This window comes from Mustelus asterias, chromosome 8 (assembly GCF_964213995.1).
Source record: "Mustelus asterias chromosome 8, sMusAst1.hap1.1, whole genome shotgun sequence".
Lineage (NCBI taxonomy): Eukaryota > Metazoa > Chordata > Chondrichthyes > Carcharhiniformes > Triakidae > Mustelus > Mustelus asterias.
Genome location: NC_135808.1, coordinates 3,484,978 through 3,497,486, shown reverse-complemented (window position 1 = coordinate 3,497,486; position 12,509 = coordinate 3,484,978). Strand labels below are relative to the sequence as shown.

At 44.5% G+C, this 12,509-nt stretch overlaps 1 protein-coding gene across 1 annotated transcript in view; it reads left to right on the top strand.

Annotated features, from left to right (window-relative positions):
* Positions 1-12,509, top strand: part of LOC144496746 (butyrophilin subfamily 1 member A1-like) — a 284,881-nt gene that overhangs the window by 32,312 nt on the left and 240,060 nt on the right. Inside the window, 3 exon segments of the mRNA XM_078217262.1 lie at positions 2,259-2,606; positions 4,934-5,218; positions 8,770-8,889. Of these exon segments, the coding sequence (XP_078073388.1) occupies positions 2,259-2,606; positions 4,934-5,218; positions 8,770-8,889 (753 nt within the window).

Sequence of the window (12,509 nt, the reverse complement as noted above, 5' to 3'; positions counted from 1 at the left end):
AAGTCTCATGGCACCAGGTCAAACCTTTTTTTTTGCTTTATTCTGTCATGGAATGTGAAGTCGCTGGCTGGGCCAGCATTTGTTATTCGTCCCTAATTGTCCTCGAAATGAGTGGCTTGCCTGGCCATTTTTGGAGGGCAGTTAAGAGTCAACCACATTTCTATGGGTCTGGAGTCACATGTCGGCCAGACCAAGTAAGGACGGCAGATTTCCTTCCCTTAAAGACATTAGTGAATCTGATGGGTTTTTACGACAATCGATGATAGTTTCATTGTCACCATTGCTGAGACAAGAATCATAGAATCCCTGCGGTGCAGAAGGAGGCCATTCAGCCCAGCGAGTCTGCACCGACAACAATCCCACAATCCCCTCATCTCCATAACCCACATATTTACCCCGCTAATTCCTCTAACATACGCATCCTGGGAACTAAGGGGCAATTTAGCATGGCCAATCCACCTAACCCACACATCTTTGGACTGTGGGAGGAAACCGGAGCACCCGGAGGAAACCCACGCAGACACAGGGAGAACATGCAGACTCCACATGGATAGTGACCCCAGCCGGGAATTGAACCCGGGTCCGTGGAGCTGTGAGGCAGCAGTGCTAACCACTGTGCCACCATGCCGCCCCTTTATATTCCAGATTTTATTAATTGAATTTAAATTCCATCAGCTGCTATTCCTTCACAGTCGCTGAAACAAAATCTTGGAACTTGCTCCCTAACAGCACTGTGGGTGTACCTACACCACATAGACTGCAGCGGCTCAAGAACGCTGCTCACCACCACCTTCTCAAGAGCAACTCGGGATGGGCAATAAATGCTGGCTTAGCCAGCGACTCCCACATCCTGTAAATTAATAAACAAAAGTTTTTTTTAAAGGAATTGTGATCAAAATTGAAGAGCACACAGAGAAGTTATTTCTTCTGCAATAAACGGCTGAACTGGAATATGAAACTGAAAATAAATCAGCTGAAAGGCTCATCGAAAATAATCTACTCAGAATATCTGTAATGGAAGTGAATCTACTGCTTCTTGTGCCTGGAAATTGCTTCTCAGCCAGTGTTTCCACCTGAAATTACTTCCACCTTCTGTAGATTCTAAACATTGTTCATTCGACACTGAGAAAATCACAACTTGATCCATTCTCCAGTACGAATCATTCAACAGTTTTATGTTCCTGAAACCACAGGGATCCGTTTCATGATTCTTTTCTTTTACTCATGAAATAGCCTCTAAAATTAAGAAAAAAGAGAGACTAAAACAATCTCTGACCTTCTCCCCAGTTTCCTCAATCATTGTACCACCCTGGGTACGTGTAATAACTTCAAAGGTGACTCGTTGGGATTTCAAATTATGAAGGGTTTATTATCAACAATATTTATATATGTACAAGCAATAGTCCACAGAACTGCAATACACCTCGACTGTCTTCTCCCTGGCTCCAACTGATGTTCCTCCCTGACCCTTGCATCTAATTGGCTCAGCTTCCCACACTGCCTCTCCATAGTGTCCAGCCTGATCACATGGTCCTCAGCGATTGCCCCCTTAAAGGGGCCACGCTACCACAATGCAAGTCTGATGTTCCTGGTCAGAATGCATTTACCATCTGAACTATTCATCTAAATTTGTTTTGTTTTTTCTGTTCATCATGGGACATGGACATGGCTGACTAGGCCAGCATTTTTTTTTGTACTTTTCCAATTCAATCAAATCAAATCCAATTCAGAGTCTCAACAAGTTGAGACATTTCCGATCCAGGCTGGCAAGACAGGACAAGCGACCAAATTACCCTGTCCTGGGCCTGATCTACATGAGCCAAGCTGATTGGAGAAGGGAAAGCAACACCTCCTCCAAGACCTGAGCTCATCTGCATCTCGGCCAAAAGGCCGAGATAACACTTTTAAAAATTGCTTCATATGAAACATATGAAGCTTCAATGTGACCTAATGACCTGAACCAAGTGCAGCATCCAATCCATACTACACTTGATCTTAGCCAAAAGGCCAAGAAGGCCAGCATTTACTGAGGAAGTGGTGGTGAACCAGTAAATGTGTAAAAAATACAAGAGGGAGTCGTCATAGTTTCTTTGTAAGGTTCTGTCCTTTTTAGGTCGTTATTCTGAATTTATTTTCCAGAGTCATGGTTTTTGGCTAAATTAGTAGCACACAAATGAAATTTTACTTGTTTCCTTCGGAGATTAAATCTATTCCTGCAATCAGTCTGTTGACATTGTTTGAAATGTTGTGTTTTACAGAGAGATTCCGTGTTCTTGTGCCAGACGATTCCACCATAGTCACGGTCGGTGAAGATGTTGTATTAGAGTGCCAACTGGTACCAGATATATCTCTGAATAACCTGGAGATTCGATGGTTTACATTGGACTCTGCTTCCCCAGTTCATTTATACACCGGTGGACAGGATCGACCTGATGTGCAGGACAAAGCTTATCAAGGGAGAACAGAGCTTTTTAAAGATGAGTTTCCCCGCGGAAATGCCTCTCTCAAACTGAAGAAGATAAAAACATCAGATGAAGGGAGTTACACGTGTCTCATTGATTCCAAAACATACTATGATGAAGCAGTGTTGAATCTGAAAGTTGAAGGTTTGTCCATCTTGTTGTAAATTACTAATGAGTAAATGATGAGTATGAGGCACAATAGTCAAGTTTCAGCATTTTTTTAGGGTACAGGGGTAAACAGGAAAGTCAAGTTGAGGGCACAATCAGATCAGCTATGATCTTGACAAATAGCAGAGGAAGCTCGAGGGGCCAAATGGCCTAATCCAGCTCCTGATCCATGTGTTCCTGGGTATGTGTTTTTAAAATCATGAACAACAATTAGAAAGCTCCACATTATTGGAAAATGAAAGCCACAAACAAATTTAATGGAAAGTTCAAGAATTTAGCAAATAATTTAAACTGCTGTCATCAGCCCAGACTGGAAATCTCTGCCCCCTTAAAATACAACTTTACCCCCTACTGTACAGACAATTAACACAGAGAAGAGCAAAGTATAATTGGACAACACTCAACTAGTATTCTGTTTGCACTTTGATGCAGTCAGCATTACTCAGACTGAGGCAGTCAGTGCAGATACCAATTCTGCTTGGCTATGCAGATATTAATCTAAATGTATAACAACGCCAAAGGTGCAAGACTTCAGGTTCAGACAGCACACATGCTAATACTCCTGAGTTCAGAGTACAGAGTGTGAATGATCCCAAGTCCAGAAAGCACATGGGTAACAGTTACCTTCCAGGGATCGTTCTGTACTGACACTCTAGTTCAATTCACCCAACACAATATGTCAACGCTTCTGAGCTCAGACAATATGAAGTCCATGCAGCAATTAACTTTCAGCCCCTTGTGACCCCGCCCCATGATTATCATGATGTTACCTTTTGTCCTTGTGCTGGGAAAACTGCCATCAGATACCTTGTCACATGTTGATAAGGGGAACATTATTGGGTTAGTTGAATATTAGAATATCCACTCTGTCATTCATTCCTTTGTTCGCTTAATTTAGTTGCAGGGTTCAGTTTTAACTATAATGGAGTCAGAATTCATTGGCATTTCTCAGGCACCTTTTTCGAGATAGTGCAACGTTTCAGTGGAAAAGGGGATGTTGCTTTTTCGATCAACAAATTACTGGTGTGAACTTTGCAGAGATGACGTCAGCAATCCCAGTTCCACTTGATTTACAACCTGTAAAAAATAAGCCTTCAAGACGTATGTGGAGTCTGATTCTCCGATCTCGCCCGTCGCTGGGATTCTCCAGTCCCACTGCTTTGAATGAAGATTTGGCTGAGTGCCAAATTCTCCATTCTTGCTGATAGCGGCGGCCGTGCGTGAACGGCCTGAGAATTCCGGTCATGGGCTACTTTCCCAGAACAATATCCTGGATAAGGTGTAACACACCATGTGGCATTTCATTGGGACAAGTAGAAAATTGGCCAGGAATGTTGTGTCTTTGAAAAGCAGAACAAATCAAACCCAACCACCTATTACCCCATCAGCCTACTTCTAATCATCAGTAACCTGATGAGAGGAGTTGTCAGAATGAATTCCACTATCATTAATGTGAGGCAATATTCAGCCAAGTGTGACACTGAAGAGTCAAAGTAAAATGGAGGTCAATGAGATAATTTAAATAGCCTCCTGTGGTTACAGTCATATCTGGCGAGGGCTGGAAGTTTTGAGAGATGGTAAATGGTAAAGATTGGCAGAAAATATAGAATTGTCAGTGACAGAGGGAATGAGGAAAGTCGCAGATGATGGTGGACAAGAGTTAAGGCCAGAGGATGTTAGTTTGATAAGACGGCAGTAAGCTAAAATATTCTATCTCACTAGACATTTCTATTATGTATCACAATCAGATCAGAGCAGGCCTGAGCGGTTGAATAGCTTACTCCTAATTCTTGTGTATCTTGGGGAGGTTTTGGAGACTGGCTCTGTGTTGGTGAAGAATGTCCAGCCCCAGTCTATCAGAGGCCCTTTTGCTGGACAGTCTTAGTGCTCTCTTTATGTGTTTGATGCCATCAGAACAGAAAGCTACAAATGAAATGGAAATCAATTCAATAAACAGGAACTGCTGATAGCACTGCAGCAGTTGTTGATGAAGAGATTGAGTGAGGACAAGATGAAGGAACCCAGAATGATTGAGAATGCTGGAAACAGGAAAATTAGTTTGATTCAGATTCACAGACTCCTCCTGTCTGCAGAACTGGTGGTGACAGGAGAGTTTGACACATTATCCATCAATGTGACATTGTCTATTTTACTCTATCATCAAAGTTCACATTACCCCACTGATTGGGTGAGTCAATGTAGACATTGTTAGTTCTACAATAATCATTAAAAGACTAAACTAATTATAGATTGTTGAAATTAAACGTTTAACAATTTAAAATGAATAATTGTTTGAATTGCAGGTTTTGGACACCGGCCTTGGATTCACCTGGAGGAAAATAACAAAGAAGGACTTCGTATTGTGTGTAAATCAGATGGATGGTATCCTGAGCCAGTGATACGGTGGGAGGATGGGAATGGACAAGATGTGACAGCAGAGTCTGAATGGGAATTCCTAAAGGACTCCAGAGGCCTTATTACTGTCCAGAGTCATATTGATGTCAGAAGTAGTTCTGTAAACAGGTTTTCATGTTTAATGGAACACCAGTTATTGAGGAAAAGACGAGAGGCCCATGTCCAGATATCAGGTGGGTGCGAATTAAGTCAACACTTTGTTAAAATAAATATTTCCTCATTGTATTTCTCCTGAAGGCACTAACTCAGACAGGGTGAGTTGGCTGTTGAGATACTGGATGCATTGATGGTCATCTGGGGGTTATGCTGCAACTGTACAGGACCTTGGTGAGACCACATTTGGAATATTGCGTGCAGTTCTGGTCACCTCACTATAGGAAGGATGTGGAAGCGCTGGAAAGAGTGCAGAGGAGATTTACCAGGATGCTGCCTGGTTTGGAGGGTAGGTCTTATGAGGAAAGGTTGCGGGAGCTAGGGCTGTTCTCTCTGGAGTGGAGGAGGCTGAGGGGAGACTTAATAGAGGTTTATAAAATGATGAAGGGGATAGATAGAGTGAACGTTCAAAGACTATTTCCTCGGGTGGATGGAGCTATTACAAGGGGGCATAACTATAGGGTTCGTGGTGGGAGATACAGGAAGGATATCAGAGGTAGGTTCTTTACGCAGAGAGTGGTTGGGGTGTGGAATGGACTGCCTGCAGTGATAGTGGAGTCAGACACTTTAGGAACATTTAAGCGGTTATTGGATAGGCACATGGAGCACACCAGGATGATAGGGAGTGGGATAGCTTGATCTTGGTTTCAGATAAAGCTCGGCACAACATCGTGGGCCGAAGGGCCTGTTCTGTGCTGTACTGTTCTATGTTCTATCTTCCAAAGTCCTGTAGATTCTGGAAGGAAGCAAATTTAAGAAAGGAGGTTTTCCCAAAAGAACCACAGATCTCTGAGCCTGACATCAGTGCTAGGGAACAGGATGTAATGTCAAATATTGCGGTGTAGAAGATCCAGGTAAAAGGGCAGGATTATCCCTCCCTGTCCCGGCGGGTTTCGTGGCAGGCCGGATCAGAGAATTCAGCAGAAGCCAAAACATTAGAATCCTGCCGGTGTGAAAGCTGTTTGCAATTCTCCCATTGGTGGGTTAATGGAGAGTCGGTTATCCTGCTAACCAGTGATGTGAATGCTATTTGCACTCAATACCATCTCATGAATGTTGATCAGATCTGCTGCTCGATGGAATCATGTGCTGCCATCCAATCTTGCGTCAAGCCAGTGACAAATCACACAGGTCTGAATCACGTTTGAAAAATGGTGGCGTGCAGCAGCCAAACCTCACGTTGCTCATGACTTCCAGATGAGTTTTTATTCATTTACAAGATGTGAGCATTGCTGGCTGGTCCAGCATTTATTGCCCATCCCTAATTGCCCTTCATTTCAGACAGCATTTAAGAGTCAACAACATTGCTGTGGGTCTGGAGTGACATGTAGGCCAGACCGGGTAAGGATGGCAGACTTCTCTCCTTTAAAACATTTCAGAGTGCTACATTCAGAGCCTACCCGTCAGCGTGCTGCGCTGGTCTTGTTACGATACTAATGGAATGCCAGACTGCAGGGGTTGTCGAGTTGGTCTGTTCCCGGTGGGGGTCTTTGTAAGAAAGCACTGTGCAGCAGTACTCAGGCAGGGGTGAACATTTAGCATTTAGACCGGGACACACCGAGGGGCAAAGGGACAGGAAGGCAGTCAAATGAGTTGGGGACGGGAGGGGCAGACGTGGGGCAAAGCCATTCTATAAACAGCTAATGTAGTTCCAAAGGTGCAGTTTTACAGTGTTTGCATACCTGTGACCCAAAAGTGATTTCAATATTTCTTTATTTTCCTAACCCTACGGCTATGTCTGGGTTCAGCCCCGACATCTGCAGCAGAGTTGGAGGCAGCCTGCTGACTGCTATGTCCAGATGTCTGTGATGACCTTGGCAGATGTCCTCTGGAGAACTAAGGTCTGGTTTGATAAGGGTCTCCTGTTCAGGGGCAGATGCCCACTTTCTGGCCCAAGCAGCTGGAGTGGATGTGGTCACAGGCAGAGGGGATTTTGAGCTAATGTACACCAATTCAACTATCCAACCCCACCAGGGAACAGGCATCACAGCTGTCACCTACACCGGCACCAGCGCAGATACTCACACTTTGGAGAGATCAGTAAATAAGCAAACTTCTGGGTGATTCATTGGTGAGCACCTCAAAGCTGAAGATCCACAGCAGGCAGAGGCAGGGACATCTCAGGGAATCGTGACTTGGAGGGATGCTGGATTCTAAGACTCTGCTGAGACCCTTGCCGATGATGTGCCCCTGGGCCCGGTCATCCCACAGCTGCTGCAGCTTCAAAGGCAGATCGTGAATGCCAGGAACTGGTCCTAGTATCCCTTCTCAGAGTGCAAGGCTGATTGGAGGAGTCCTCTCACCATCAGCCCGAGGAGATGGTGCAGTCGCTTCAGCACACCGAGGCCAACACTGCGAGGATGGCGTCCGTAGTGGAGACCTTGGTGCAGGACGTGCACTCCATGGCAGGAGGTGTCTGCAACACTTTTAATTAATTAATTCATCACTTTTGATTAAATTTGGCTATACATGCTGATATGATAATGAGGTTGATTAGAGGAACTAGTTTAGGAGCAGAGAAACAGCTTTCTGTGGTTAGCTGATGACTAGAGCTGTTTGAAGAAAGCAGTCTGCTCTATCTCTCTCTGCAAAGTCTCTCTGAAGGCTTCAGGGCTGTTAACCAATTTAAAGCAAGTATGCCTGGGTTTGCTAACTATATTTAAAGTGGGTTTATGTCTATGGCAATACTATTGCTTATTTGGAACCAAAATAGTGATAAGTTATTAATAAGAGTTGTTTCTTTTTATGTTTAAAGATTATTCAACTGTTAAAAGTTAAGCTGCTTCATTTTGCTTGAGCTATATTTAAACTGTGTTATGAATGAAGCTTGTTTTGATAAAAGATCCTTAATTTGTCAGTAGAATCACACCTGGAGCGATTCATCCTATTCTCAGATTTATGCCACAAATAAAAAAATTGTTGGGGTCTAGTCTGACTTCATAATATACCTTGGGGCTCAGGTCTGGGATCCTAACAGTCCTCATACATCCTGACCAAAAAGCAGGACAATCCAATCCACACACATCACTCTACACTTCATCATCAGCATTGTGGTGGAAAGTTGAATCCCCCACTATCAATATCCCGGGGTTTACCATTGACCAGAAACTAAACTGGACTCGCCGTATAAGTACTGTGATTACCAGAGGAGATCAGAGGCTGGACTTTCAGTGGTGAGTAACTCACCACCTGACTCCCCAAAGCCTGTCCACCATCTACAAGGCACAAGTCAGGAGTGTGACGGAATACTCTCCACTTGCCGAGATCGGTGCAGCTCCAACAACACTCAAGAAGCTCAATGAAATCCAGGACAAAGCAGCCCCCGCTTGATTCATACTTCACCAACTGCCTCAAACATTCACTTTCTCTGTCATTGGCAGATAGTGGCAGCTGTGTGGACCAGCTCCAAGATGCACTGTACCAGATGACTGCAGTGGTTCAAGAAAGTGGCTCACCACCATCTTCTCAACAGCAATTGGTGATGAGCAACAAATGTTGTCTTTGTAACAAACATGTATATTCCATGGAGAAACAATACAATACTGATCCTGTGCTTTTGTTTTTACCTCAGATGAATTCTTCCCTAAAATCAACATCTGGCTGGTAATTTTCTGGGTCTTTGCAGGCCTTGTGATGATGGCTATTGCTGCTGATATAGTTGTCCACAGAAAAGAATACAAAAAGATTCAAGGTAGGAGCACAAATAATATTCAATAAATAATTTTCAATAGGCCTATAAAACATGAAATGTGTTTCTAACTGAGAATGAATTATGTAGACAAATTGCAATTGAATTATGATTGTAGGATATTTTCACCATCTGAAAATCAGTCAGCAATTGAAAAAATCCAATGAAAGAGTGGAAAATTGTTTATGTGTTCAGGTATCTCTTAATCAATGTCCTGCCAATCCAATGAAGGAAGAAGCATGGCTTGACCTGGGTTAGAATGGGAAGAAGAAGAACTCGACATGAGGGCTGCCGGCAATGCTCACATTTATTATAATTAAAACAGAACACGACATGGAAACCTGAAATAAAAGCCAAGTGTTGGAAAAACTCAACTGAGTTCCGAAGAAGTCATATTGGGTTTGAAACATTAACTCTGTTCATCTCTCCACAGAGGCTGTCAGACCTGCTGAGTTTTTCCAGCATATTCTGTTTATCAGAATTTATTGTTCATTCTAGTTGCCCATGAAAAGAAAGTGGTGAGATGCCTTCAGTGTGGTATAGATACGCCCATTGTGTTTTTTATAGCAGTTTGATAGACCTGAGTGGCTTGCTGGGCCTTTTCAGAGGAAGTTAAGAGTCAAATATTTTACTGTGGATATAGAAGATTTCCTGTCCTGCAGGATAATCTGTACTGACCTTACTATTATCAATGAGATTAGCTTTTTATTCCAGATTAATTGAAATTAAATTCCCTCTGCTGCCATGGTGGAACTTGAACTCATGTCTCTGGAGCATTAGTCAAGATCTCTCGGTGACCCAGGCAGTACTGTAACATTACCACTGATCTCCCTCGATATGGAGGAACATTAGAAAAACACTGAGTGTGAATTTGGGTTTAGTATCGGAATAGAAAAATAAACGTTGAGAACAGGAATCCTTGACTGATAATTGTGATTTGTTTTGATACAAAAGGGACTTTGCCCAGATTGAAAAAGAGAAAAATTGTCAATGTGAACTTTTGCTCTGCAATTCCATCGAATCCCAACAGAGGCCATTCGATCCATCGAGTCTGCACCGACTCTCCGACAGAGCATCCCACCCAGGCCCATTCCCCTGCCCTATCCCCATAACCCCACACATTTACCATGGCTAATCCACCTAACCTACACATTTTTGGATCCGAAGGGGCAATTTAGCATGGCCAATCCACCTAAACTGCACATCTTTTTTGGAGTGTGGGAGGAAACCAGAGCACCCAGAGGGAACCCACGCAGACACTGGGAGAAGGTGCAAACTCCACATGAGGCTGGAATTGAATCTGGGCCCCTGGCACTGTGAGGCAGCAATGCTAACCGCTCTGCCACCGTGCCGCCGCTAACAATTTCAGGGCCACCATTACTGAGAATAGCTTTCAATTCCAGATACATTAACAGAATTTAAATTCCACCAGCTGCTGTGGTTGGTTTTGAACCAGTGTTTTCACAGTGTTAGCCTGAACCTTTGGATTATTCAAATGTAAAATCACCACAGTCCCAGATGATTATAGAATGCTCCCCCCCTTTGAGGGGGACTGGTGGTGATTTAACCTGAGGATCACCACACCTCAGGCAAGGGGCAAGGTTGAGAAAGTGGGGCCTTCATGAATAATCTCAGCTGGTATGGGAATTGAACCCACAATGTTGGCATCACTCGGCATCACGAGTCCAGTGACATTACCACTTCACCACCACCTGCTTGAACCTTCTCTATAATTTTGTTGCAAATTTGCTCCTCTGTCTTTCCCACTAGTAGGTGGCCTATAAGCTACACCAGGCAATGTAATTGGACGTCTTTTGTTCCTTACTGTTAGCCAAATAGATTTTGTTCTTGACCCATCTGGGACGTCCTCTCTTTCCAGCACGGCAATCTTCTCCTTGGTCACTACTGCCTCCTTTCCTTCTTTCCTTCCTTCCTTTGCTGTATTCCTGAACACATTGCAACCAGGAATATTTAGTACCTAAAGCAAGGACGGAGGATGCTGGAAAAACTCAGCACGTGTAGCAGCATCTATCAGGAGAGAAAGTAGAGTTAACATTTCGAGTCCCTGACTCTTCATCAAAACTGAAGGGAGGAAGAATTTGGAGCGAAAGACTTAGAGCTTTAAGAGATTGCAACAAAAAGTAGCAACTTTAAGAACAAAAGACAGATGGCCTGGTGAGGGAGGGTGAGGGAGGGAGGTGGATGTCTGCCGAGGGTTTGCATTGAGGCAGTACATGTGTGGGATAGTTTAAACAAAAGGTTTAAATTGGAGGAGGAAGGTGACAATCTAAAGCTGCAAACTCAATGTTGAGTCCTGAGGGCTGAACCATGCCTAACCTGAAAGGAGTGTTGGGGCCTTGAATGGTGAGGAGGGAGAAGGTAAAGCAGCAGGTGTTGCAGCTTCTGCAATTGCAAGGGAAGGTGCCTTGGGCAGAGGATGGGGAGTTGGATGTGATGGAGGAATGGACCAGGTTGTCATGGAGGGAACGGTCCCTGCAGAATGCTGACAAGGGGGCTGAGGGGAAGATGTGTTTTGTGGTGGCATTATGTTGGAACAAGCAAGCTCCAGCAACTTACGGATACCAACGTCCACCCTGGAAACTCCACACCTTCCCATCCCTCTGACCTTCTTCTAATCCCAGCCCTTGCCCTCTGTCCACTATACCCTCTGACCTCCCCCACTCTGATGATGAATGTTCAGTGCTCAGCAAAGGACTCCATTTCACCTCTTTACATCCTCTTCTCAATGAAGTTCAGGCTTGGCACAATGCTGAACTCTTCTGCCACCATGTCCATCTTCTTACAGCAGGAGTCTTTCCCATGTTCAATTGATCCTTTCACCTGCCTCCAGTGTTCTCCCTCTACCTGGACCCCACCCTTTGGCCTCCTACCTGCACTTGATCTTTTGATTGAGAACTATCGACGCAACATCGGCCCATTTTAATTTCTCTGCCCCTCTCACCCGCCCCCCCTCCCCCCTTCTCTCTCTCCTCCCCCCCCCCCCCCCCCCCCCCCCCCCCCCCCCCCCCACCTGTCTGCTGAACTTGCTGCACTTGGTTCCCTTAAGTCCAACCCCGACCTTATGATCAAACATGCTGACAAATGTGGTGCCATTATTTTCTGGCATACTGACTTCTATGCCACAGAGACTGAGTGTCAACTCTTGGACACCTCCTCCTGTCTCCCCCAACCACGATCCCACCACCGAACATCAACCCATTGTTTCCAGGACTGTCACTGACCTCATCGCCTCTGGTGATCTTCCCTCCACAGCATCCACCCTCATAGTCTTCCAACACCGCACAGTCCTCTTCTACCTGCTTTCCAAAATCCACAAACAAGGCTCCCGGGTAAACCAAAGTATTAGCCTGATCCTGTCAACAGAACTCATTTCTTTTGATCTTGAGTCCATCCTCTCTCCCTTCTCCAGTCTCTCCCCACCTACATTTGTGATTCCTTTGATGCCATATCAACAATTTCCAGTTCTCTGGCACTAACCACTTCTTCTTAACTCTGGATGTCCAATCCCCACCAAGAGGGTCTGAGGACTCTCCGCTTCTTCATTGAGCTGAGGCTCAAACAATCCCCATCCACCAGCACCCTCCTCCACCTGGCTGAACTTG